This window comes from Curcuma longa, chromosome 7 (genome assembly GCF_044706935.1).
Source record: "Curcuma longa cultivar G26 ecotype Majalengka, Jawa Barat chromosome 7, ITB_CL_G26_1.1, whole genome shotgun sequence".
Taxonomy (NCBI): Eukaryota; Viridiplantae; Streptophyta; class Magnoliopsida; order Zingiberales; family Zingiberaceae; genus Curcuma; species Curcuma longa.
Genome location: NC_133867.1, coordinates 7,149,460 through 7,177,287, shown reverse-complemented (window position 1 = coordinate 7,177,287; position 27,828 = coordinate 7,149,460). Strand labels below are relative to the sequence as shown.

General features: G+C 38.4%; 4 protein-coding genes and 1 pseudogene across 4 annotated transcripts; 1 reads left to right on the top strand and 4 right to left on the bottom strand.

Moving 5' to 3' along the window:
- Positions 1 to 32: 32 nt before the first annotated feature.
- Positions 33 to 6,641, bottom strand: LOC141831752 (serine/threonine-protein kinase 12-like). The gene is made up of 12 exons (XM_074719157.1): positions 6,260 to 6,641; positions 4,983 to 5,057; positions 4,778 to 4,873; positions 3,648 to 3,733; positions 3,421 to 3,541; positions 2,942 to 3,021; positions 2,714 to 2,776; positions 2,481 to 2,599; positions 2,090 to 2,175; positions 816 to 937; positions 338 to 449; positions 33 to 216 (listed from the first exon to the last, which is right to left on the bottom strand). Exons 1-12 carry the CDS (start codon positions 6,569 to 6,571, stop codon positions 118 to 120), a joined length of 1,371 nt encoding a protein of 456 aa, XP_074575258.1. The 5' UTR covers positions 6,572 to 6,641; the 3' UTR covers positions 33 to 117.
- Positions 6,642 to 8,493: 1,852 nt separating this feature from the next.
- On the bottom strand, positions 8,494 to 13,531 carry LOC141832097 (MACPF domain-containing protein CAD1-like). Its single transcript, XM_074719576.1, has 6 exons — positions 13,021 to 13,531; positions 12,493 to 12,731; positions 12,098 to 12,293; positions 10,922 to 11,105; positions 9,987 to 10,150; positions 8,494 to 9,411 (listed from the first exon to the last, which is right to left on the bottom strand). Exons 1-6 carry the CDS (start codon positions 13,369 to 13,371, stop codon positions 8,806 to 8,808), a joined length of 1,740 nt encoding a protein of 579 aa, XP_074575677.1. The 5' UTR covers positions 13,372 to 13,531; the 3' UTR covers positions 8,494 to 8,805.
- Positions 13,532 to 16,763: 3,232 nt separating this feature from the next.
- LOC141832320 (receptor-like protein 51) lies at positions 16,764 to 18,038 on the bottom strand. Its single transcript, XM_074719812.1, has one exon. It carries the CDS (start codon positions 18,036 to 18,038, stop codon positions 16,779 to 16,781), a length of 1,260 nt encoding a protein of 419 aa, XP_074575913.1. The 3' UTR covers positions 16,764 to 16,778.
- Positions 18,039 to 18,316: 278 nt separating this feature from the next.
- Positions 18,317 to 23,989, top strand: LOC141832321 (protein LIKE COV 1-like). Its single transcript, XM_074719813.1, has 7 exons — positions 18,317 to 18,595; positions 19,112 to 19,164; positions 20,132 to 20,241; positions 21,361 to 21,528; positions 21,627 to 21,724; positions 23,476 to 23,605; positions 23,684 to 23,989. The coding sequence occupies exons 1-7, from the start codon at positions 18,461 to 18,463 to the stop codon at positions 23,776 to 23,778; spliced, it is 789 nt and encodes a 262-aa protein (XP_074575914.1). The 5' UTR covers positions 18,317 to 18,460; the 3' UTR covers positions 23,779 to 23,989.
- Positions 23,990 to 24,167: 178 nt separating this feature from the next.
- Positions 24,168 to 27,459, bottom strand: LOC141832317 (proline-rich receptor-like protein kinase PERK5; annotated as a pseudogene).
- Positions 27,460 to 27,828: the final 369 nt, after the last annotated feature.

The following is a 27,828-nucleotide window of genomic DNA, read 5'->3' as shown; positions in this document are numbered from 1 at the left end:
AATAATACACACATTAATGTAGACCCCAGGAGTTAGAAACTTAAAAGTGGACGCCTTTGCAAATATATTCAAAAATCAACCATGAAATTAGAAGACCGTGAAGACCATCAACTGCAGTCACAAGTTCGTGGCGGATGAACGAGACGAAAGGCCTTTAGGAGCTCTTTCCTTCTTCCACATGGCTTCGAAATTTTGAATGCATTTTAATCGAAACAACTGACCAAGGAACAAGGAGAACGATGAGAGTCGAATAAGTTTTGATCCAGAAAGTGAAAATTCTAGATTTGAAAAATTTTTACGAAGACGATCAAAGTGAGAAAGATGGAGATTTTTTTACCTTCCAGCGTTGTTTTTTGAGAATACAGTGTTGGATGCACAATAACCCATTGATTATCTCTCTAAATGTCGGTCTGTCGGCAGGATTGTCGCTCCAGCATTGTTCGATCAACCTATACAGAGGGGAAAAAAAAACAAGCATTTAATAAACAACTTGTAAAATTTGTTCCATGTTGATCTTTTGTCACAAGATTAGCATTGAGTACATAAGGCGCGCTGTATCGAACTGATTCTAAACATACAGATCACAACTGAATGCACTAGCTTTCACAGCAGGTGGACGTGCAAACTCATAGAGATCTAATGTTACAGACAGCAAATTCTGATGTCTTGTGATGAGGCATGGATGATTTCCAGCTTCATCACCCAGATTAAAACAAGTAGAAGGATTGCAATTGCGGGTGGCGGATATAGAACCGAATGGAAAATGAAAATAAAACCATAATGATGAAAAGGACAATCGAGAAAATCACACTTACTCTTTCAATCCATGTGCGTACAGTTTTGGTGCAGCTCTAAATGGTGGTCTCTCCTTGGATGCATATGCTTTAGGAACTTCATCATCTTGTTTATCTCTAAAAGGTGGGCATCCTTCTATCATCTACAAAGAGTTGTTATACCATTAGAGTCAAACATATATGCAATTTGACCGCATATTGGATACGAACACGAGGATATTTGAACAAAATGTTGCTCGTTGTTTTTAGAAACTTAAAAGCATATTGGCACAGTTTCAAAGTGAAGAATCTTGTTTTACTAAACTAGATTTGTTTATGGTGATGGCTGAGAACTATATATTGAACAGCAAGCAAACTGGCACATATTCACAGATGACCGAGCACCAGTACAGGAATTGTAGGCTCCAAAACTATTCATATTTTGATGTTTGTGTAAGTTTTACTCAGGGAAACAGGCAGTAGATGATGGCATGAGACTTTTTCCGTACTAAACAAGTTTCATTAGTTGGCAAAAGTGAGAATCAAACCAATATCCAAACCTTTGTTTCCTGAAAATTTGAAGCTCGACATATAGAACCTTGGTTTAAAGTAGTGACGTTCTGAGTCTGGATCTCAATCCACAGCCAACACAAGATTGTGCCATGCCGGCATAAGTTGATTGTGGCGCTCAAAAGGAGAAGAAAAAGAAGAGGTAGGAAGCTTATCTAGAAGCAGAAACACATCTTATTTGATCAGCGCCTCACATTGCCAACGATGGAGGAAGCTTCATGCATTGTGGAAGAAGAGAAGCCTTAAATCCATCTGTCCATTGGCGGAAGGTTTTGGTGTCAATCGACAGCAATTTAGAAAAGTTCATTTGATGTTGTCTCATGTGTTGGAAGGATCATAAGGAACCATGAGGAAGAATCATAAAGGACAGGGTGCCAAGCCCATGGGCACTTTCGTTGTTGTTGTGCCAGTATTATTCCGCATCTCAGTGCAAGAAAGCAACAAATCTCAGTGTGCCATTGGCACAGTAGAAGATTTCAACCCTTAGTTCTAATAAATTCAACTGCAACATGATGTTTATGATAATAATAATAATAATAATAATAATAATAATAATAATAATAATAATAATAACAATAATAATAATAATAATAATAATAATAATAATAATAATAATAAGGTTAAAGCATGCAGAAAATATTCTTTTTTCATCGCATGGTTAGTTATTGTACTTGTAGAAAATAGCTTGAGATCAAAATCCTTAATAATAATTAAATCAGAATCAAACATGTAAGTAAAGCATATACCTCCTGCAAAATCAAAGCAAATGAAAAGACGTCCACTTTTACATCATACTCTTTATTGTAGTAGACTTCAGGAGCCACATATCTGCCTGCATATAAAATAATCGCCACCTATTCAAAATCCAAAAAGAAAAAAAGAACTTTGTGGTTGACTATTAACTCTTATTATAATGGCAAATGCTATTGAAAACATGTCAATAATTTTGGAAAAGTAATCACAATGATTGTTCAAGAAAAGGGTATCAAACAATTAAATAAAAAAGTTAGAGTGAATCACAAAAATATAACGTCCATCTCAATTATTCCTTTACTAATATCAAAATGAGTATCATGCATCACAAAAGAGTTTGTACATTACAAAATCAGTGAAAATAGGAAACATAGATCAACTCACATGAAGTGTCGAGACAAGTTAATGGCCTTTCCTCTCTAACAGTCTTTGTCAATTTCAATAACTTGCTCACACCAAAGTCTGCAACCTTCAAATGCTTGGTATCATCTCGCAAGATATTTCTGTATCTCAGAAATAGTGAAAGCCAAACTTAATAATCAATCAAGGGTTTTTCACAAAAATAATAATATATGGAAACCACAATGCACAACAAAGAAGAGCATCTAAACACTCACGAAGGCTCAAGATCACGGTGAATTATGGCTTCTGGTTTATGCTCATGCAAATAATTCATCCCTCTGAAGGTTTGGTCATAACACATCAGGTAGTGATGATTAATAAAAAATGAAAAATCAGTTCTCTTCAACAAAATGAAAATTTGAAATTAGAGCCCACAGATGGAAACAGTGGAAATGTGAAGGTGAATTGGTACTATAGGATGGTAAAAGGATGAACCAACTTACCTGGCAATATCAAGTGCAAATCGCACTGCCACTGATGGCTTCAAAGCTCCTTTCCGTTTCAAATAGGCACAAAGATCACCCTACATCAAGGAGGATGATTAAGTAATATCTTAATAAAAAAACAAAATTTTCTGATCAAATAGATATATTGACTAATTGCTTTAAATACATTAGGTAGCCCATAAATAAGTTACAAGTTACTGAAACAAATGTTCCTTTTTTAACTTGTATTTGTCATCATGCACACATGCATTCTGATGATGAGCATTAAAACAAATCTTCTTCTATAGAACAGTTGTCATTTAATTGATACCGAAGAGGTGTCCAAATCTTGAAAAGTTTGTTCACATCGATGGAGGGAAATGGGAAGTTTTAAATAGCATAAGTTGATAAGATAAAATTTAGAAAATAGTACAAACAAACATACATGAATTCAAAATTTCCTATAACATAAACAAGGCTACAGTTTGAAGAGCAACCTTTCGCAAATATTCTGTGACAATCATCATTGGACTACTTTGAGTAACAGCACCTAAGAACTGGACAACATTTGGATGCCGTATTAATTGAAGTAATGCAAGCTCATCTCTGAATGCCCTTCTGCAAGGTGTACAAAGGAACTCTAATTGATATATGAAAAAAATCCATACACAGTAGGATTAAAGATTGCAGACACAGATTATGATGAAATATAGAACCAACCCACAATTTATCTTCATCGGCCATTACTTCATCGCTGAACTTCTTGACAGCGACTTGAATTCCCCGCCATCTTGCAATGATGAATGTTCCCTAGCAAATGATATTGGTGAAACAAAGAGAAAATTAGCACTACTATCCTTGATGTTTGCATTAATGATGAAAAAGAAAGAGTAACAAAAAACTATAGAGCAGGCAACAGAATATGGCTACTTGTAAATTTCTAGAGAGATTAGAAATTGAAATGTTTTTTTTCCTATTCACATCACAAAAAGCAGACAAGGGAATAATTTTGTTTTGCACTTCAAATAAAAATACAAACAAAATTTTGATTTGTTTGTAGTTTATAACAAAGACTCCAAGGAGCTGAAGCTAGTTAGTGAGAACTGTTTCAGATACAGAACCTGAGTTTCAACTCAATCCAATCAAATTAAAAATTCATGAAAACAATGATGATTATACATATAATCAAAGAGGTGTAAGAATAAGCTAGAAGGTCTCAACTATTATAGGTTAGCTATGTGATTAATTTGCATATGCTATGCTTGTTAAGGTCACAACGCTATACAAGAATGTTGAGAAAAACTCCATGTTCTATAGAATTTTCCAAAATATTGCTCTACATATCCTAGCACACAACTAATCCAACTGACTCAACTTATTTAATTATGCAACTATAAGTGTCAGAAACAAGAATTGTTTGCAACATAATAGTTGTTGCTTAGAGGGTGAAGACACTGCATGATACAACAAAGTTATGAAATAAATAACTTGTATGCATAGTTGGTCAAGATAATATGAGATGCATTGTCAATGACAGAAAGTAACATTGAGATGTGCTGAGGCAGATATAAGATGACATAAATTTGGAATTAGAACTAATGTCCACTGAATCTGAAGATAACCCCAACACTGGAACTGTGAGAGGGAATTCATAAAACGAGCCAAAAAAGATGATGTTAATCAGACAGAAGTGCAAAGGTTGCAGATAAATGAAAGAAAAATCTGCCCTTGCTAAGATCATAAAACAAAGCAAGAGAGATTTTAACAGAAGATCAGTTAGTGAACATGGCAAACAAGGAACGCACTTAAGATCACACATTTTCATAGTTGTGAATGAAGAAAGAATAAATATACCTTTGTGATGTTAACACTGTTAGTAAAATCAAGTTCACTGGGATCAATCTCATATTCAGGAATTTCCCTGGCATTCTCAACGTGCATAGGAGCAATCTACAGATGGTATGAGAAAACAATAGTTAATACCATAAGACAACAACGAGATGAGTGTATGGTATAATAATCTCTTGTTTGATAGAGTAACATATTTTCTGTGCCATACCTTTAGCTTGGCACCATGCTTCTCCAAAAGCTCAATTACTTCATGGTTTTTATAATGCATTGCATCTGCAAGAGGCTGTTAGCAGAAGAATGTGAACAAATCAGACTCTGAAATAAGTGAAAACACATGCAATTCAATGCATCAACCACAAGAGTAATTAGACCACCATGACTACAAGTTAAGTTAACCAGGTCATTAGTTTCAGCCAAAATAACAATTCAGTTTTCCCCATACTTTTTTGTTTAAAATTTCAGCCAGACTAGTGTTGGCCCAGAATGGTTCCAATGAAACCAGCACAATAGCAAGAATAGCTTCTATCATATCTTTTGTGTGAATTATTGGCTCCAAATATGAATAATGATAGTTTATTTCTTCATCAATGTTAGATTTTACATTATATTGAGAGATCATGTTTAATTACTTCCTCTAAACTATAGCATCTAATAGAATTTTGTGATCTCAATAGCACAACCTCAAAATTTGACGGTTTGGTTTCTCCAGTATTTCAGTCCATATTTTGGTATCATGTTTCATACTTTAGTAGCCATTTTAAAGCAAAATTGTACAATCTAGAAATCAGATCCAAGGTGAGAGTATCCTTAAAGTAGCAGTAGAGCAATGAATTTTGACTATGGTAGCATGCATCTCTTCCTTCTTCTGTGAAATAATTTCCCATATTTCAGGTATGTAATAAAAAGTGACTAGAGTACTCTTGATATTACTAGTAATAAAGCCTTCAATGGAAGGATAAGATATATGTAGCAAACCCCAAATAATTATGACAAACACAGGTTTGATGATGATGGTAGTGTTCTTGTGTTTCAGCCTAAACCTTAGAATTCCTAAATAAAGCCATCAATTCTGCGTGAATTGTCAAAACCAAGTACAAATGTGACCAAAACTGAAAGCAACTCAATGACCTCCATAACGATTGTGTATAAACTAGGTTTGACAATCTCGCCAACCACACGTAACCTGTCTTTCGGTCAAACAGTTAGGTGTGTTCAGCAATATCGAAGCAAAACATTTGCCGTGCATTCTCCTTTTACTACGTTTCAACTATCGTCCTTACTAAATAGCGAAATTAAGGGTTCACAAAGCGGTGACCAAGCAGACACCAGCATTATTTGTGACTCGATTCCGTCCATCATATTTAAGAAATGTGACTCCGCGATGGTTGACAGAGATGAACATCAATGATTCAATTCCAGTAACACCGGCAAGGCCAACAGGCAGTACATAGAAGAGGGGGGGGGAGGAGGGGCATTCCTACTCACCGTGCTACCCCAAATGTCCTGGGGATCCACCTGGGCGCCCTTATCGAGCAGTAACCGGACGACGTCCGCGAACCCTTGGCAGGCAGCGACGTGCAGGGCAGTGCGGCCGTCGATATCCCGGAAGTTGACGTCGACGCCGGAGTCCAGGAGTTCCTCGATCCCGCCGACGTCGCCCTCGTTCGCCATGTACATGAGGCGGATGTTGGCGTCGATCTCGTCGGGGACGCCCGCCCACCCCTCCTCATCGCTGCCGGAGGGGGCCAGCGAGGACTGCTTTCCGAGAGTGAACCGCCCATTCGACTTGGACTCCATGGCCGGCGGAGATCGACGCCTCGCCGGAGATCGGGATCCCTAGGTCAAGGGCCTAGAAGTTTGGGGTCCGGACGAGCATCAGCGGACGAGAATTTATAGCGTGGGCGAAGTCGTAAATAGGTCGTAATTTCTGGCAATCAGCTGGGAAACGCCAGCGGTGTGGATCATAGACGAGCACAGCCGTACGATCAAGAAATCAGGTAAGCATTGAACCGTTGGATGCGTTACTGCGATCGCAGATTACTCCCATCTGAACGGCGGTTACGTTTCAGGTTGACATGGCGCCGGCGAAACTCATCCTTGTCTTCCCCCCTGGCTCCACGGGATCGGTTTAGGATAAGGTTCACAGATTTGCTTTTCCAGCTGAGTCAGGAAACAGGTACGACGACCGCTGATGCGCTGGCAAATGTTTCTCGAACGTTTAATTACTTCGAAAGGGCAAAAAAAAAAAAACAAACAATAAAGAGGCAAGAAATTTTGGAAATAATATTACTATTTTTAACAAATATATATCATTTTATCCTTTCTAAAAATATTTTTAGAATTTTGAAATTTCTATATCGAGCAAAGGAATAATGGTAAAAAATAAAAAAGATGTCCTTATTTTTTCTAAATCATCACAAAGATTCACTTTAATTTTTTTAATTTATCATATTATTCAATCATATATAATTACTCAACTATCTTTCAATATTATTTAATATTATTATCTCTCATTTAATTTTTAAATTTCTTGAGCGTCTTATAACAAAAATAATCAAAATTCATATTGCAATAGCTACAAAAACATAATTATCATAACATACATAATTGATTTAAAATTTAAATTAAAAAAATAATATAAAATAATATTAAAATATATTTGAATAATTATACATGATTCATCTTGATGACTTGTACGCAAGGAATAATACTAATGGTTAAATGGAGTGCGTAGGTGGAAATATTGTTAAAAACTATTTTAAAAAATAGAACTTCAAACTAGAAATAAAAATATTTTTACAAATAGAAATATCCATCATCAGTGCCCGATTATGAATATGGTATCTTTGAGGATTAATATCAAATTGTAGTTGGTAATGAAAAATCATTTTTGTCAAAAAAAAAAAAGTAAAAAGATTATGTAGTGATTGTATTTGATTAAAATATTGTCAATTGCTTTAGAGAAAAGGCAATTGGTCAAAGTCAACTCAAATATACACTGTAGATTTAAGCAAATAAAAACATTTTTTAAAAAAATAAACATACAAGGGAGAGGATGAAAATTGTACAAAATGATAAAACACTATAATTTACTTTTATTTTTAATATTGACATGGTTGAAGAGAGAGAGTCAAAATTAACTAAAGATAGAGGTGAATATTCGGTTAAAATCGAATCGAACTGAATTAATCAAAAATTGAATAAATCAATTTTTTTTAAACCAACCAAATTGACTGAATTTTCTAATAAAAATCAAATAAATCGAACCAATATTTTATCGGTTAATTCAGTTTTCGACCGAATTAATCAAATTTTTTAAAATATTATAAAAATTTTATTAATGAATTAGGAATTTATAAATTTAGTTACTTAAAATTTATAAATTATTTTTCTAATTTAATTAATTTGATTAATTCGGTTTAACCGAATAAGAAATTTTAAAACCGAAATCGAACCGAATTAATCGATTTTTTTTAAAAAAATAACCAAACTTTCGAAATAACCGAATCGAATTTTTAATTCGATTCGGTTTGATCAGTTTATTCGGTTTAATCAAATTCGGTTTAATCAAATTTTTACTCACCTAGCTAATAGCTAAAGGAATATAAAAGGGAGAATTGAGAGAAAAACATAAACTACAATCACAATAAATCAATATAACAATACGAAATGCAAATGAAAATTCATTATGGCATAAACTAATGTGTCAGGCAGATCTATAAATGAAAGATTGGATTAAGTAATCTCAACTAGAGATAGAAAAAAAAAACCAAAAAATTACAAGTCTCTAAGAATCCAGGAATGTAAGGGAAGTTGAAGTCTACAGAGATGATCCATAATACATTATGATTAAGAAATCCTATTAAGTTACATATCAAATGAAAGCTTCCTGTGATCACACCAGGACAACAAAGTGTAACTAAAGAAAATGAGCCATGTGTATTAAGTACAAAAGAACTTACTGTAGAAACAAATTAATGATGCATCTGTAGAAAGAATGGTTGGATGAACACATGGAGGAACTCTGTGACTCAATAGTTTAGCAAGGAATACTTCACGCGTAGGATGATCTTCCCTTTGTCGACTCCTAACTTCGCCCCTGTAACCAACCAATGGCCTGGAGTATCTTGTGGCCCCTTTGACATCTCTGTCATGTCCACAATCTTGGCGAGCTTGGTAAAGTCCCTTGATGTGGAAGATGGTTTGTCATCTGATTTTTCTGCTGGAGTAGATGATGGACTATGGTCCCACACTGACCTCCTTATTGTGCAACCGGGGACTTTGGAAAACAATAGTTTCAGGTGCAGGACACTCTTGGTTCCAAAATCCCAGACCCCTAGCTGAGCCCCTGTCACTATGTGGACGCCAGAGAGATTATCGATGTCAGACTGGGTGCTCTCGATGGGTGCTGTGCTGACATGTGCAAAGTTCTTCCACTTGACCGGTTCGAACCAGCGGCTGTCTTGCTCCTCGGGGCCTTGCCATTTGTGAGGACCGATCGCAACATGGGAGTCCCAGTGTGGTAGAAGGATCTTTGGTAGAGTTGCAAAATGCTGCAAGTGGATGGCAAGCCGGTTCTGTTTGCTTCCTTCAATGCTTAACCTTAGGCCAGTGATTGGTTTTCGACCAACAGATACCTGAATCAAGTTCTGGGATCAGCAAATATTGGACAGATACTGATACTTTTATGCTACAGAAGTTTGCATTATTTATGATTTAAGTGAACCAGCCAAATAAAGTCACCGTTCTATGTCAATCTTCTTCTGTGTGTGTGTTTTTTTAAGTTCTCTCTTCAAGCTTATATATAATGTAGCAAAAGGTAGAATCAAAGGTATTTTCTTTTTCTTGTATATGTGTTTGAGCTGGGCAATTTTTCATCTGTTGGACATGCAAGTGCGCGCAAATAATCAACCATTGAATGAATTTTGCAGCTTCATAATTCAGACAGGAGCATCTATGGGAGAGAAACAAAGAAATGATGAATGAAAGCAGGAAAGGGAGACTTCCTCAGAATATCTTTGATCCAAACAAACTTTAAAGCCAAAACAAGGATCACAAACCAAAGCTCACTTTCCAACTATTTTCCACTCAATAGTGTAGTCATGTAAAGAGCTTAACCTTAGTTTGTCTGCTGCTGCAATAATTATTGTATATAGGAATTTTGACAGTGCTCATGTCAACGAAACTAATAAGGATCATATATAGTGTTTACCTGTTCGGTGCTAACATTGAGCTTGGGCCCCATTAAGCTAAACTGAAGAGAAGGACATACAGGTTCCTTTCTCTGGTGTCCAGGAATATTTTCGGGCAGAGGAGACCAAACTCTCTTCACTTGAAATTCCAAGAAGTATCGCAGTTCCTCTATAGGCGGCTTATCTGTGAGATATACAAAAAGGAGCATACGGTGAGTCATTTTTTCTACCTTTTCCATATGCCAAATCAAGGTTACCTATAACTAAGGTTTCAAGTCATCCATGTTTATTCAGTTACAATTTAGGTTATAAGCACCTGGTATAATTATAAATAGCATGCACAGCCAAATCAAGTTTCATAATTGATAATTCAATCACATCTTGCAATATTTTCTGATTAATTTGTGTTTAATTAAGATTCCTAGCATCTTAGCTTTCTCTTGCTCATCATCTAAGTCTTATTACTAGTTTATCTGAAGACGCAACAGTTAATCTCATGTAGACTATATCAGCAGTGTTCCTAATTAAATCACACATAAAACCACAGTGGTGTAACAACATTTAATAAAAGAACTTTCTGCATTTGCGTAACATATGTATGAAAGTCCAACCAAGCATCCGAATATCCATTGTCTTTATAATTCAAAATAATACGCTGCATCAGGATGTTGTGCTCACTGTGGTAACTAGTTTGATGCTTATAGATTGCTGCTGTTAATAGCTTATTATCTTTCATAAAAAGAACACTTACAGCATTAAGGCATTAAAAGTAGACTAAAATGACATCTTGCTATGCTTTTTTTTTATAATACATCTCGCTATGACATTGCATCTACTGCATGTGGTGAAGTAGAAACACGAATCAGTACAAAATTTATCAACTAGACAGTCTAGCCTCAAAATGGAAAGTAGTCATATAAGCATGCATAAGATACAAGTTATGATCATCACTTACACTCCAGATATAGGTCTATCGCACGAGCAAGATTTTGAATGCCAAGTAGCCCATCAAGAAGAGAAACAATGGGGAAGAAAGTCATATTAATAACATCCGGTGCAGAATAAATGGAGGTCACCCAATCTGAATGATTCTGTACAAGATCATTGCCACCCCTTCTCCTAAATGTCACAGCAATATCCTGCACAACAGGATAATCACTTGATTTGAGTAAGAAATTTAGTTTACTTGTACACAAACTTTCATCAAAATTAAACTGCATAGAGCATTTCAGATTATGATCAAGGTTGCTCTATCTATAGTTACTGATGGCAATATTCAAGTTGCCTCACATGATAGAGAACATCAACACAAGTTTTCCCTATATTAGAGTCCTCAATTCTATGAAATGCCATTCTAACATTACATTTGAACTTGACTTCCTAAACCAAATCAGGAAAGTCCTCCATGCCAACACATTTTAGTTATCAAATGAGAAGCTGAGGACCTTTTCTTGGCCTTTCTTTCTTGACCATTTTTTTAGGATTTATTTTTTGATGTTTGCTATCCAGCAAGCAACTTAATCAAACAACAAATTATCTTAATCAATTGTAGACAATTTTATCCTTCAGCAAAGCACATTAATTATACTCATCCTATTGGACTAACATTAGCAAAACTGAGCTACAACTAGTGTGTCATAATAAACCAAAATATTAGAACTTCTGTTAGTCACCAATCCACTTCCTGTTCTACAATTTTCTTAGCTTGAAACTATGCCCAATTATATAATATTGTCATTCTCTTACCATGTAGCAATGAATTTCTCTGAGCCTTGAAGGTGGAAACAAAAAAGTGGACTTCCAGTTCATGGTCACAAAAATTCATCAATCATCAGCTTCAACAGAAGGGTGCGCCAGGAAATGTCAACATTATATAGTTCAAAAACTACGAATCAGGGAGCTCCTAATATATCATTTCCAAAAAAAGATAATATTAATTTCAGCACTGATGCTAAATCTCGAACACCTTCAAGGCCTCCACATGAAAGACATTTGTTGAGTAATTTATATTCCATAATGGCGTACATATCTATCAGATTATGCTCATAATGCATAGATCCTTATGGTGGAACTCCCTAGGAAAAGTTGATTTGAAATCATGTATTGCATTATGTAGCATGTATTTACTGACCTTGTCTCCATAATTCAAGGGAGCATTAGACGATTGATCTTCCAAGTTCATAAATCTCTGATCCCCAATTTTCTTAACATAACTTTCAATCTCTGACTCAGTTAACTTTGATGAATGGTGCTGCTTGACATACACTTCATGTTTACCACCAATAGTAATGGATGTAATAATATGGGTTCCAAAATTCTCAATGAAGCTGAACACAAGGAGAAGAGGGGGTCAAAAAATGCCACTATGCAAGTCAAAGAAAACACATTTTACCATTTTCAAATGGTAACTAGGAATTGCTACAATTACAATAGAAAAACACAATGTCGACTTCATTGATATTTCTATAAGCATCTGCTGCATAGCAATATCTAGATATGAAGCAATCAAGTTTATTACCTACTAACCTAGCCAACATTTGCGGGTTCCAATTGCAAGGAACTGCACGCTTGACATCATCTCGAAGCATTAGATCGTCAGTTATCAGCCTAACCTCATACAAAGGGAAATAAAAACCATCCATCGCAAGGGCCTTCGTCGCTGCAGCATCGCCCTTCCAACATCCAGTGAAACCAAACATTGAGTTAAAGCTGCCGAGAGGCACTGAGCCAGATATACCTGACTTCTTATTGAAATGCTCAGCCATCTGTCGACAAAAAAAGAAAGAAGCTTTGTAAGCTCAAGTACAGTATGTCGCCCGTAAAATCAATCGACGTGATCAGCGATAAAGCTTCGGAATATCGAAAATAATATATATTACAAGACCGTACTAGAATTTCCCTAAATCAAAAGGTCGGAATCAAATTACGATTTGTCCAGCATCCTGTTAAAATCAACAAACGTCAATCTCCAAAAGCACCTCAAAAAACCATTTTTAAAAATCATCGCGTAAGGGAAAGGACGAATTCGATAAACCGGATGAAACCCTAAACCACCTGATGGAAGCTAAAGACGCGGGAGTGCTCACGCCGGTGGCTCCCCTTCGAGATTTTGACACCCGATGGCACGCCGGGAAGAAGATTCTGCCGGCCGCTTCCGCCGTCCGTAAGCACCAAGCTCCCAGCGCGGCTGTCGTCGAGCAGGACGAGGCGGGAACCAGGGGGCCCCTTGCAGTACAGCAGCCGCGCATCGGCGGTGACGTCGAATCCCCGACCGAGGGCCTGCACCACGTTGGCTAGCGATGCGATCAGGCTCGCCACCGGAGCCACAACCCGCGTCCCCTCCATGCCTACAACGCCGCCGCCTATAAACAAATCACTCGCCTCACCAGGGGGTTCCGATCTCATCTCATCGACCGCGTGCGCCTGGCTACCGGAGAAGAGCGACGACGTCGACGAAGTGGAATTGGCGATGGGAATTAGGGCGAGAGATCTCGAGAAAGAGAGAGAGAGAGAGAGAGCACGACGGAGATGGAGAATGACTTCTTTGGAGTGGACTGGAGATGGAGGCGGTTTGACCGCCGGCGTTAGACCGGAGAAGCATTAAAAAGAAACGCACCTGCAAACCAAACTCCTGTCGATTACGTGGATCCTGTGCACCCGATAGAACACATTTTACGAAAACTCTATCAAATATTGGATAGTTACACTGGGACCTACTATAGGTTTAGGCTTTATGAAGAACACGTAGGTGACAAAAAATGTATTATGCTTTGGTTCTGGTATCGAAATTAGCAGGCGCGGTCATAAATGGACCCACGCGGATAGCCGGTCCATGGATGCGAGCGAACCGAGCCCAAGTGTCTACGTACTCACGCCACGTGTAAGATCCCTTAATATTCTTTAAGAATACTTGCGAAAATTTCATTTGAGCCCCAAATTTTATGGTTTTCCCATGAGATTCATTTTTCAATAATAAATATATTAATATTATTAATTATTTGATTAAAAACCTATTTTTTTAGTTGTGATAGTTGAGGTGTAGAACATGGAAATTTACTTTGAATTATTTTAATTTTATTTTTAAGTTTTTAAATTTTTTTTCAAAAAAGTCAACAAGTAAACACATAAAGGATGGAATATACACGCATTATGTTTTTTTTATTGCTAGTTTGGCTTTTTTTTTTATAGAAGGCAGTTAAAAGTCAACACCTAACTCTTTGAAATTGGACGAGCGTTTTGATTTTTTTTAAAATTAATTTGATGCTTTAAATTTAATTAAATATGCAAATACGACTAATTAAGTATATTTGCCAAATTTGAAAATTAGTTAATGTTTTTAATGACTTTTAATTTTTCTCATTTATTTTGTTGAGCAGAAACAAAAATAATAATGTTATTTTCTTTTTTTTTTTAAATTCAAGCATTCACACTTTTACAACAACTTTTACGATCCAATTAATTTTGGATGCGAGTAATCTTCTCTCTTTATTCATAAATATGAGTGGTCTTCTCCCCTAATTTGTTTATCAAGTACATCCTTACAAATCTGATTAATCTTAGAGATGGATGATTTTTCCTCTATTCTTCTAACGAGTAAATTTGAGCTCCTCATTCAATAGTCAACGTCTTAGATGTTTTATCCCACTTGATAAAAATATCTTACAATATACCGTAACTAAGATTTAAATCATAAATATTTGATTACTATGTTGAACGCTTACAGCTGCACCATTCCCGAGTAATGAGATCAAACGAGTCAACTCATGACAGAGCGGATAGACCCATTAAAAATTCATTATATATTGGGGGATGAGACGGGGTGGGTCAGCCTGCCATCTTGACAAGTTAAGAAATCTCAAACTTAACCCAACTCAAGGTGGGTTATGGGTTAGGCGAGCTAATCCACGGCCCTATCGAAAATAAATAAATATATATATATATATGGTTGAAATTTTTACATTTAGATTGTGAATTAAGTGGGTTAAATAATTCATCAAAAAATAAAAAAAATATACAAAATTTTAAAAATTTTAATTTTGATTGTAGATTAGGTGAGTTAAGCCCACGAGGCTATTATTTTTTTTTTTACTTTTGTTTTAAATTTTAAAAGAAAAAAATTTTCTTAATCTGTGGATCAACCTATGAAGTAATTGCAGGCTGAAACGGATCATCCCACTTAAACTCACTTTAACATAGGTTGATAAAATACCAACTGAACTCACTTAAATTATTTGATAGAACGGACCAATCCAACGAACTTACCTGAATTGACGATTTTACTCCGGGGCAATAATAAATTTTTTCCGTTGTTTACTAAGAGGGAGATATGAGAGGATGATATATATTATATTCTTTAAAATTTTAATAAAAAAATTAGATGTAAATATCTACGCTAATTATTAAATTTTAATGCTCATTAATGGACAGAATTTATCATGTTTAAATTAAAGGACATTGCCAATTATTGGCAATTATTATTAATAACTATCAATTTTCATCATCTATAGCGATACTCATCAATCAATGTAATGCACACTCTTCATTTACGTCGGTGGAATCTGTCACCTAGCGATCTTACACGATTAGTTCCACGATCTCTTTCTCTACGAGCGCATCACGATGAGGATGTTGATGCGATTTCAGATTATTCTTTCATATTCGCCTAAAATAAATGTTTAAACAAAGAACATCACAATAAATAATCCCTTCGCTTTCAATTCCGAGTTCAATGAACTAAACTCAACTTCATTTTTCATTTTCATTTTGATTTGATTAATTTATTAAATCAAATAAATTTAATCAACATAAAATTTGACTCGATTTGTCATAAAGTTATTTAATTTTATTACTTTAGCCTTAAATGTGGAATAATTGAGTATCTAAACAATATAATGATTTTTAAAAAATAATAATAACAGAAAATACTTTTGGCCATAAATAAAATAATATTAAATTTCTTTTTATTCTGAACTGCGCACCAACAGCTTCCCAGGAAATGGAGGGAACCCTTCATTTTTGAATAACATTCACAGTGTGGTTTCTTCTCCTTTACAACACAAAATGGATATGGATTTTCCTGTGATCTTGTAGTCCTTAAAACCTCAGAGACTACACATGATCATAGAACAAACATGAGTTTAACATGAATTGTTATTGTTAAACGATAAGACTAGTCGAACGGTCGACCAATCTCCAAACATCCCGATTGTATTTAAGTGTTCGCGTAACTATTGTGTTCGACCGATTCTGCTTCCTTCGTCCTCCCTCTGTTTGCAAGCCATTGCTTGTCCATGAGCAACTCCCTTACTGATGTAGTATATAAATAAGAAGATAAATTTTGAATTTCAATAGGGACGAATATTTTAAAAATTAATTTTTAAATGTACATAAATTTGATTTCAGATTTTCTTAAGCGAAGATAATCTACATATGATCGGACGAAGGATGATAAAAATAAATAAATAACAGGTACAAGATCGAAATTCCAGCTAAAAGTAGCCACCATTTGCCTGTAAATTTGAGAATTATAACAATCCTGAGGCCATCAATCTCGTTAATTCCCACAACGATTTGTCAGTTATTTAGCAGACATAACTTGAGTTATCAGAATTAATTAATCTGCAAGAACAGATCTTAGTTAACAATGGATGATGAGAGACAGAGAGATGAGATCAAATCACGCTAAATCTACTCCAAGTCTACGAAACTACGATCAAAAAGAGTTTTTTTTAATGGAAATTAGTGAAAGAGAGAATTTCGGCGTTGATATCGAATTTGTTTGGAGAATTGGAGCTGTTCTGCTGATTCAGGCTTCAGCGGCAGATTTTGGAGAGGCAAACGAGGAAGATGACCAAGAAAACAAAGCAGGAGAGGGCGATCGCCACCCCAAGCACCAGCTTGCTAGGCCCGTGGTGCTTTCCGCCTCCGCCGCCGCCATTGTCTCCGCTGCCTTCGTCGCTGCCGTCGTCCGCGTAGTCTGAGTCCGCCCGCGTGGAGCGGTCCGGCGGCGGCGACACCGGCTGGCCGTACTTGTCGCAGGGCGCGATGCCGAGCTTGAGTTTGGAGGAGAGGCGCGTGCGATTGTAGCAGAGGTTGGCGTTGCCGCCGACCTTGAAGACGTCGAGTTTGCGGAGGAAGGTCGCGTTGAAGGGGAAGACTCCCTGGAAGTTGTTCTTCTCCAGGTTTAGGAATTTGAGCTGCTTCATTTCGGCGACGAACTTTGGGATGGTTCCGTTGAACTGATTCGAGCTCAGATCGAGGTGGGTCAGCGACGAAAGCAGGGAGATTGAGTCGGGGATCGGGCCGGAGAGCGAGTTGTGGGCGAAAGTTGCGTTTTTCAGGTCGGCGAGATCGCCGATGGAGTCAGGTAGGGTTCCGGAGAGGGCATTGGAGCTGAGATCGAGATTTTGGAGGGATCCGAGGGCGGAGATCGAGCTGGGAATGTGGCCCTTGAGGCGGTTGGAGGAGAGGTTGAGGTAGACGAGGTCGAGAGCGTGCCAGTGGCGGGGAACACCACCGGAGATGTTGGTCCGAGCGATGGTGACCGAGCGGAGGTGGCGCATCTGGGAGAGGACGACGGCGGGTCCGCTGGCGGAGATGGGGACGCCGACAACGGAGAGGTCGGTGAGGTTCTGGAGGCGGGAGAGCCACACGCCGGTGAGGCGGCGGAGGGAGGTGTCGCAGGAGAAGGAGCGGAGGGAGGAAGCGAGGGAAACCGGAAGGCGCCTGGGGGCGGATACGGGACAGCGGAGGAAAGAGAGTGAGCGGAGAGTGGAGAGGGCGCGGAGGGCGGTGGTAGGGAGGTTGAGGTCGGGGGAGCAGTTGGCTAGGCGGAGGGAGACGAGGTGGCGGAAGGGGGCGGCGGAGTTGTCGCAGGCGGTCGCGTTGTCGCGGGGGGAAGGGACAGCGCAGGGGTCGCGGGAGGTGGGGAACCCCATGGATTGGAGCGCAGTGAGCTGCCGTGGGTCTAGATCGGAGCCTCGAGAGGGGGCCTCCGGCGGGGGAGCGGCGGCGCCGGCGGCGGAGAGTAGCAGGATCAGTAGCAGAGGGAGGGCGGAGAGGGGTTGCGCCATTGGCAAAGCTCGACGAGAGGAGAGAGAGTGAAGTGGAATGCGAATGAAGAAGAAGAAGAAGAAGAGGCGGGTCTTTTTTTTAGAAAGAGAAAAAAGTTGCAGACCCCTGAAAACTTTTGCGGGTTGCAGACTTTTTCCACGTCACCCGCAAATATTTCACAGGTAGCCATTAATATTTTAAAAAAGTATAGAAAGTTCTAGATATTTACATCTTGATTTCGTTAGATCAGGGCCGTCCAATTCCCGCTTCGTGCCCTCGTCGTCCTCACCGCCTCGACGCTTCGAAATCGTCTCCTCCCTCGTCGCCTTCTCTGCTTCACTTGCGCCATCGCGTCCGCCGGTCCGAAATCACGAGGCGAAGCGTCTTCCAATTGCGTTCTCTCTGCCGGAGAGCACGAGGGAGAGATCGTGTCGAGCAGAGCATGGGCGAGGAGGGGTCGCCGAGCTCGATGGGGAGCCTGGAGAGAGATCGGGAGCTTCTTATTCCTGTATCCATGGAACTCCTCGGTTCCACCAATGCTTCTTCCTCTTCCCCCCATCACCATTCCGGAAGAGAGGTAACGCGATCATTTCTTCTCCGAGGCTCCGATCTTCTCTTTCTGGGCTGTAGGATCCATGATGCATGTGTGTTGTCTCGTTAATACTCATATTCATGATCTCGTTCTGTGAAATTTGGATCGACCATTGAAATATTGTATTTCTCGTTAAATTTATGCAATTGGATAGGTCGATTATACAGTTTATATGACAATGTGAATGAGTTTGAAGACTAATTTGCTCGTGTAGTCTAATGTAAACTTCGAATTCATCATAAGAACAACTCCGGAATGCTCTTAATTTTGTTTACCAAATCAAATTTTTTCTCCGTAATGATTTTCTTATGCATGTGCGAACTGTGTTAAGGTGGAGGCGGATGTTTCTGAAATATTTTCTAGTGCGTTAAATAGATATCCTTGGATATGTTTTGAAGTGGATTGATGCTTCTAAATGGAGGTTATACTACATGCAATCTTTATGCTTATTGCTATTTTTTAATTAAATAATCTGGAAATTATTCACTTCTTAAACTGCAGGCTTTTTATAAAGTCATCCGTAGTTGGGCTTCAAAGAAGTTTATGACGGGATGGTAGGCTTCTCTCTTTAAGTATATTGCTGGCGTAATGTGCCACACTTCTTCATTTTTACTGTATGCAATTTGCTGTCAATCTGAAAAATATTGAGAAATTTAAATGCAGAGCATAACTCACATCTTGATAGAGCAGCAGTCCCTACTGATATTTTTACAACTTCCAATCAAACTATAGAGAGACACTAGTCAGTTACCTTATATTTTGCTCTATTTATTTCTGTTAATTAATGAAAACTTGTAACATTTACACCTTATAAATTATTCTAGTGGAAAACTGTGGGAAATGACAATTGTTTGTACTCTTGCCAAATGCAAAAATTAGTACTGTGAATCATATCAGCTATCGGAGATTCAAACTAAGACGTTTGTAAGATAACTTATTAATACACAATGGTGCCCATGATTCTGCTATCTATTGCTTGTTATAAAAGTTATTTGTTTTCTCATTTGCATTCATTATACCAAAATGCTCTATTTGTTTGCTGTCGTATAGCAAAGCCTTTTATTTTGTTGTACATTAGGAGAACTTCCATGCCCAAGTAACTAATGAAAAAAGGGGGAAATATACATAAATCTGACGGAAGGAAAATAGCATTTTTGAACGTTGTCTTGATTCCTGTTTAATACTACTGGAAAATTTTGTTCTGGAAAATATACATAACTTTTTTAGTTTCATTAAAACCAATAATTTGATTGAATCCCTACTTGTGCTATAAAATGTGCCTTTTGACCCAGGCCATTTAAACACGGAATAGAAAGTAACGAATAACTAAAAGTTGCACAACCAGATAGCATTTTATGTTTGAGAATTTGCCTATGTAAATCTTACTGCTTATCTTTTTCAATAATTAATAATCACAGTTAGTTGGAACAAACATGGCTTAGTGAGATAATTATGATCAATTAATAATCAAAATGAACTTTCATTAGCAAGTTAAGTCTGATCACTCTCTTTAATTTTCAGTGTCATTCTCTTTCCTCTTGCAATGACGTTCTATATCACTTGGTGGTTTATCCATTTCGTGGATGGATTTTTTTCTCCAGTCTATGCTCAACTTGGGATAAACATATTCGGTATGGGTTTTTTTCTTTCCAAGTTTTTTTTGTGGTTTATTGTGAAATGGTGCGCCTGTTCTGGCTATACTGAAACTGCTTCAAGAATACATCACGTGTATGCTTTCAACTATTGTAATTGATTGTTATTACACTTTCTGTGTGGAGGGGTATGATTTTGTTCTTGGTCTTGTTGACATCCTTTTGATTGTCTCATACTTTTCTTGATGTTTAATATTACAATGCCTAAATTTTTTCTGTTTGTCTACTGCCTAAATTTTTTCTGTTTGTCTACTTTTGTTTTGAGGGGAAATGAGGTAAAAAAAAACCCTATAGAATATATATATAAAAAAAGCAAGTATGCAGAGATGCTATTTATGCCTTAATCATCTAACTACAAACAGGTGTTGATAACATTATATTCAAGGTTCATGTTTAATCTGAAAATATCCATTGGGTATTACATGCTAGACCTAAAAGCTCACAGACTTAATCTGTTGACTCTTGGTTCCTCGTTAACCTTTAGATTCCCATACTGATTCATCATTTATTTTTCTACATCAACAACAGGAATAACAAGCTGAAAGTTCCAACCATTTAAGATTGGCATTTTTGTTTGCATGCTGAAGCTTTTGTTTTCCAAACTATGCTATGACATTGTGTTAACTTGATTTAGATTATGCATACACAACTTGTAGATATAAGGTTATTCCATCTGCTCAGAACTAGACCTGCTATGGGTAAAAGATTTACTTGAGATAAAGCACGAACATAGTGGCTTAAGCTGCTAAACTGTCTGTTGAAGTTCAATACTAGATCGATTGTCTTCGTTGTCAAGGTTATCAATTTGTCTTTCTCTTAGTTTAGTTCTGATTATTGTCACCATACTCACACTTAACAAGCATATTCCATATTCAGAGATTTACTTGCATTCTAACAATGCAATATATCTTGTGTTATCTTATCTTATGCTAGGGCAATGTCCTTTGCACTTTGGAAATTCTCCTGATTTCGGAGCAACTACGATTTTACTATATCAAGTTATCAAAGAATTTCACCATCAGTTTTTCCAACTTTTACTCTGTATGTTGATCCTGTCAACATGTATTGTGTAACACTGTAACTGGAATTGTTTTGCAGGACTTGGTTTTGCTACTTCCATAACGTTTATCTTCTTGGTTGGAGTTTTCATGTCATCATGGTTGGGCGCATCTGTCCTTGGCCTTGGTGAATGGTTTATTAAGCGCATGCCATTTATTCGTCATATTTACAATGCTTCTAAGCAAATAAGTTCTGCTGTCTCGCCAGGTGAATAATTCTGATTTTACTTTTTTACTCTTTTTTTTTTATTTTGGGGGGGGGGGGGGGGGGGGGGGGGGGTTCTAACTCGTTTTGCCGAAACACAGACCAGAATAAACAAGCCTTCAAGGAAGTCGTGATTATTAGGCACCCTCGGCTAGGCGAATATGCATTTGGATTTATCACGTCTACAGTGTCCCTACAGGTGCTTGTCATCTTTCTCATAAACTTTTGGTGCGCTTAGTGTTCTTTCTAAATTGATGCCTGTATATTCAAATTTTCTTTACATTTTTATCTTATCTCAGTCATGTTGTCTCTTGGACTTTTTCTAATATAAAATTTGATGAATGGAGATCACATTCATTATATCATCTAGCTGTGGTTGCCCCAACTATTTAGACTTGACTACATGAATCTTTTTCCTCTATCAAGTTCTATACAAGGTTGTATCGCTAGTAATCTTCAAACTAATTTAATTCTTTTGTTATGTTTACGAATATGTTCTTTAATCTCCTGCTACCTTTGCGCATTCATTAATAGGTAATTCTTCTAATTAAAGAATCTATAGACCTTTTCGAGCATGGCCATACCATCTCAATCTCATTGGATCATCGGAGCTACAACTAATTTCTCTCCATTATTAAGGAATATTCTTATCATCTTTACTTGCTTCATAGAAGAGACAATAAGCAGAAAATTTTTTCCTGATGTGAAAAATTATTTCCCTGTCAATAGGCAGTGGCTATAAACTAGGCATGTTTAGCAACTACGAAATCTGGGAGCCTAACTGGAAGAAGGCTTCTTTCAGGATTTCTAGTTGGTCTGTAGTTTTTCCCTTCTTACCATTCAGGCACCAGTTCAGATGCTGAACTGACTGAATACAAAATTAGAATTTTTTTTTCCCTTAGTACTGACTCATCCCAAATTGAATACATTGTAAATGGCTCAAACCAACTTGATAGATTATATTGGTTGACCTGAAATTTGTTTCACTCAAAAGATAAGTTGGTTTTTATCGTTTATTCTTCAATTTTAGATACAGACCTAGGAATGAAATGAATAATTTTCGTTGGGTTTTGAGAAAAAAAATGCCGTTGTTGAGTTTTTCTGCATAAACTTGGATTAATGAAAACACATCAAGTTGTAGTTTCACTTTAGTAGAAACTTGACATCTGCCATGGGAAAGATAGACTCTTGATATATCTAATTCGCAACAATCTTCCCAAATATTATAGATGATGATTTTCGTTGGTACTAAGTTTTTTTCATCTTTGCTCATTCTAGTTTTTCCCCTTTCTTTCCCGATTGAAAAGGTAAAAACCATAATCCTTGACAACTTTGGTCAATAGTTGTAATGCATGATCATTCTAATGCACCACCAAAATTGAAACCTCAATCACATAGAAATCTGGAGATAATCAATCTTAGGTAGAGAATTAGAATGAGAATTTATTAGCTGAAAACTATTCTAATATACTAAATACTAACCCCTTTTATACATTGATAATAAGTGTTGCTCTTTGTAAAATAATGACTTAATTTATCCCCAAAAAATTCTAATTGACTTTTTCTAAAAGATTCAAGAGTTTTTTAAAAATCTCCAATTATTTTCTTAAAAATATAATAAATTATAAAAATTTTAAATGACTTACATTACTTTAAAATTTTCAATGAATTTGAACAAGATTTGAAGATACTATCTACATTACATTCCCTCCTCCACTATTTTTTGCAACAATTATTTATCTGAGCGAAATTTCTTCTGCAGTAAATCAATTAATTTATTTGTGTTTTTTGTTCTGAAATCAGCTAATTTCCTTGTTCTATAATCTTTACCTAATATCTTGGATTAATTTCAAGATTCAGGATGTATTTTTGCTTGTTCACAAATTTATTGCTATGTTTCTTTGATAATAGCTCATTTTACATATATGCCTATTGTTTCTTGATTGATAGCATACTTATTCCGTTGAGGAGGAACTCTACTGTGTTTATGTTCCAACCAACCATCTCTACATTGGCGATATTTTTCTAGTCAGCTCGAATGATATTATTAGACCAAATCTTTCTGTCCGCGAAGGAATCGGTAAGTTCCTATCATCCTTTATTTCCGCAACCTACCTTTGTGCTCTTATGCTTCCTCTGTGTCTATCTTCAAATGCAGAGATTGTTGTTTCTACTGGCATGTCAATGCCGCAAATTCTCACTACACTTAATCTGCACATGGATGATAGAACTAGATCTAACCTGAGTTTCTAGTGTTTGATAACTATGTCTCACACTACACGATTGGTTCTCTACCTCGACATTTTGCGTACAAAAGCATGTTTCTTTTTCTAGTTTGACTCGATGTGTAGATAAGACGCAAGGATTTTGGTAGATGCTGTTGCTTATGTTCTTTTTACCTCAAGAATCTGTATTCCATGCTAAAGTAATTTTCATAAACTTGTTTTTTTTTTCCGAATCAAAACCTAGCAACTAGTGTATTAGTTTTAGCATCAACTAGCAATGAGCCACTCAGCCATGACCCCCTCTAAGTTTGTATCACACACACCATATCATCGCAAATTAACGATATGCTACCATGTATATCATTATAGATCCTCAAGAAAATCATGAGAAGAAGTATCTTATAGACTATAATTCAATGAACAATCTAGCTTTAACTACATGAAAGTTGCATATAAATGATAAAGATCAAGCCAAGTGAAAAACTACTGTACAATGAATCAAAGATCAAATCAATCTCCTATACTTCAGAACTGAAATCTTTGGTGCTTCTCCTCGACATTGCTATGTCATATGGATCATTGTCGACAAATGACTTATCTTGGTTCTCATCTGACTCACTCACACTGTAAAGGCTGCTGCTTGTATCTTCCGGATTCCCAAATGCCATCCTCCGCAATCTTCTCATGAATTCAGAGTTGGATGAACTCTCAATAGCACTGTGTCCGGGCAAAACTTCTCCGTGCAAAACCTCGAGAGGTAACTCCCCTTCCAAGAACCGAACAATCTGCATAGCTTCATCAGTTAGTTCAAACATGTGTTGTAGAAATACAGACCTGAATCTCAATCAGGAAAGTATTCTTTCCATTTAGAACTGAAACCTTGATCGCATAGAAGAGATAAATGATTATGGTACATTAGCAAGGTTGATGACACTAGGATACTTAGTGAGAGAAGAGATGACACCATCATTTGCGGAACCGCGATTTGGAACGGTATCCGCAATCACATAGAAGAGAATACATTCTTGAATAATCATGATAGACTAGCATATTTAGGCAAGTTTTGTACTAGTGTACGTAGTTAGAAGAGGTAAGTATACTTGCCTCACTCATTCGCGGCCGTAGTTTTGCAGACTGACGGACACAGGCAGCGGCGCAAGCAACCATGCGTGTCATCTCGTTAGGATTGTAGACTTTCTCAAGACGTGGTTCGACAAGGGCATCATAGTTGCCATCCTTTCCAGCTTGTGTTAGCAATGGTCTTGCCTGTGAGAATGATAATAACAAAAAATTGTTCTTTGGTTTTGTTATACTGAAACATTAGTTAGGACAGCTTCAAGTTTCTGGAGTTTGAAGCATTCTAGTGTTTAATAGGGAAGGAAACATTCGGTTGATGGATCTACATGAAACTAGATATACTTAATTAGGCGACTAACCCAAGTAACCAAAGCCTCATCCATGTAATCTTGACCTGAAAACACAGGTCGTCTTCCGCTGATCAGTTCCAGCAGCACTACTCCGAAAGAAAAGACATCAGACTTATCGGTCAGTTTACCGGAAACTGCATATTCTGGTGCCACATACCTGCACGAAATCGACATATAAACACTATCTAGAGTTGCAATTCCAAACACAATTTGTGAAGACTGGTAAGTACTTTTGGATCGATATCAACATGTATGGCTATAGAACAAAAGGTGCTAAGGAAACAAGGAAAGGAAAATTTCAGACCCAAAGGTTCCAACAACTCTAGTCGAAACATGTGTGTCGCCTTCGCTTTGAAACTTAGCCAGCCCGAAATCTGAAACCTGAAAAGGAATCCAGTTCAAGTACACTCCCATTCGGAAAGCAAACTACACAAGTGATCTTCACCTTCGCCTCAAAGTTCATATCGAGGAGAATATTGGCCGCCTTGATATCGCGATGAATAATTTTAGGACGACCTGTTGAATTCGAAACACGAGTATCAGATCAGAGCCACAAAGTTTCATTCACAAAATCACAACAAGTTGGTGTTCTTTGGACGGAAAGGAACATAGCGACTGACAATCTTCGTGAAGATAAGCTAACCCCTTTGCGGAACCAACCGCAATCTTGAATCTGATCGACCATTCCATCGTCGGCTGATCCTTCCCTGCACAAGCATACACCTATGAAATAGCACAAACTCAGATTCATATGAGTTTAGGAGGCTACCATGTAAGTGAAACTCCAGAGTCTTGTTAGGAAGATACTCATACACAAGCATCCTCTGGCTTCCAGAAATGCAGTAGCCTTCCAATGTCACCAAGTGTTTGTGATGAACACGACTGAGTTTTTCGACTTCCGCAAGGAATTCTCGGTCGCCCTGCCCGCTCCCGGACATCAGTCTCTTGACGGCGAATTCCTTGCCGTCGAGTGTGCCTTTGAAAACCTGGCCAAAGCCACCTTTGCCGAGAAGATTGGCATCGGAGAATCTTGCGGTTGCCTGTGCCAGTTCCTCGAAGGTGAAGTTGATCTTCGCGAAGCTGAGGATGAAGGCTGGGGAAGAGGGCGAAAATGGAGTTTCGCCGGAGAGGTGGCGGGATCCACTTGAAAGAGGCATTGTCTCTGAGGAAGAGAGCTTTACCGGTGAAGGAGTATACTGAGGAGGATATGGATAGTCTGAGAATGAAAGGTCTATTAGTATGCTATGATAAGAACAATTTGCTAAAAAAAATCGGTTTTTTTGAAGAATTATTGGGTAAAGGTTTGATCTTTGGAAGAGTACCTGGGTGTGGGGAAGATGTTGGTGTCGGAGGTCGTCGCCGGCGACTCCTCCGGCAGAGGAATAAAAAAACGCCCAGCAAAAGGGCGAGGACCACGGCCGCCGCTGCTGCTCCTCCTGCTATTGCTCCAGTTGAGGACGACGAGTTTGAGGAATTCGAGGACGGAGGTGGCGGTGGAGATGGTGTGAGCGGAGATGAAGGGGGAGGCGGCGGTGGAGGTGTGAGCGGACGTTACGAGGAGGAGTGATTGGTGGAGGGGGCGACCGAGTCAAGGGCGGCGGAGGTGGAGAGAGGACCGGCGGAGGAGGACTTACTTGGGGTGGAGGCGCTGACCGAGGAGGGAGGAGCGGTGGTGGAGGGGAGGCAGGGGGAGGAGCGGGATTCGAAGGAGAGGGCGGCGGCGAGGAGGGCGGAGGGGAGGCAGGGGGAGGAGCGGGATTCGAAGGCGAGGGCGGCGGCGGCGAGGCGGGCGGAGGGGAGGCAGGGGGAGGAGCGGGATTAGGAGGGGGCGGCGGCGACGATAGTGGAGGAGGGGATGCCGGCGGAGGTGTTGCTGGAGGAGGAGAGGTGGGAGGCGGCGGCGCTGAGGTAGGCGGAGGGGACGTCGCCGGCGGAGGAGTTGCCGGAGGAGGAGATGTAGGAGGAGGCGGCGCTGGTGTAGGCGGAGGGGACGTCGCCGGCGGAGGAGTTGTCGGAGGAGGAGATGTAGGAGGCGGCGCCGCCGAATTAGGCGGAGGGCTGGAAACTGGAGGAGGAGGCGCTGAATTGGAAGGGGGCGGCGGAGCACTGGAAGTCGCCGGAGGCGGCGCGGAATTCGGAGGAGGAGGAGGCTCAGAGGCCGCTGGAGGAGGCGTCGAGGACGGCGGCGGGGGGCCCGAGGCCGTCGGAGGCGACGCAGACATGGCGGCGTCAAAGCCGGGAGTGACGCCGGGCGGGAAACGAGTCTACGCGTAGCAACTCGCTTTTCGCTATCATCCACAAACGTTCTGCAACACGAAATGCATATAAAATTAATATGTCCTTTTAATTAAACGATGCTTAACAATATAATATTACATTTTATTTAAATTTAATATTACAATTTAATTAAATTCAATACCAAATAGAAAACTTCCAAGAATTAAAGAGAGGTCAAACCCTTCACATAATTATAAATACCCAAAAAATTCTCCCCTCAAAAAATAATAATAAGTTGCAGCGACCAATTGCACGTTGATGTGGATTCGTAACACAAAATTCTAAAATAGTGATATTAATTTATCAAGATAAATTGGACAAAAATCTTATTTTTTAAATCATTAAAGGGTTTTTTTAATTTTTTAATCAAAGGT

Bases quoted from the DNA above. Each gene is read 5' to 3' on its own strand.
- LOC141832320 (XM_074719812.1), bottom strand. From the start codon at position 18,038: ATGGCGCAACCCCTCTCCGCCCTCCCTCTGCTACTGATCCTGCTACTC.
- LOC141832097 (XM_074719576.1), bottom strand. From the start codon at position 13,371: ATGAGATCGGAACCCCCTGGTGAGGCGAGTGATTTGTTTATAGGCGGC. The intron at 12,294-12,492 runs GTTAGTAGGTAA...CCTTGTGTTCAG, and splicing joins AACCCGCAAATGTTGGCTAG to CTTCATTGAGAATTTTGGAA. The intron at 10,151-10,921 runs GTAAGTGATGAT...TATATCTCACAG, and splicing joins GATAGACCTATATCTGGAGT to ATAAGCCGCCTATAGAGGAA.
- LOC141831752 (XM_074719157.1), bottom strand. From the start codon at position 6,571: ATGGAGTCCAAGTCGAATGGGCGGTTCACTCTCGGAAAGCAGTCCTCG. The intron at 3,734-4,777 runs GTATATTTATTC...ATCATTTGCTAG, and splicing joins ACAGTGTTAACATCACAAAG to GGAACATTCATCATTGCAAG. The intron at 2,777-2,941 runs GTAAGTTGGTTC...CCAAACCTTCAG, and splicing joins TTTGCACTTGATATTGCCAG to AGGGATGAATTATTTGCATG.
- LOC141832321 (XM_074719813.1), top strand. From the start codon at position 18,461: ATGGGCGAGGAGGGGTCGCCGAGCTCGATGGGGAGCCTGGAGAGAGAT. The intron at 21,529-21,626 runs GTGAATAATTCT...GCCGAAACACAG, and splicing joins AAGTTCTGCTGTCTCGCCAG to ACCAGAATAAACAAGCCTTC. The intron at 21,725-23,475 runs GTGCTTGTCATC...CTTGATTGATAG, and splicing joins CGTCTACAGTGTCCCTACAG to CATACTTATTCCGTTGAGGA.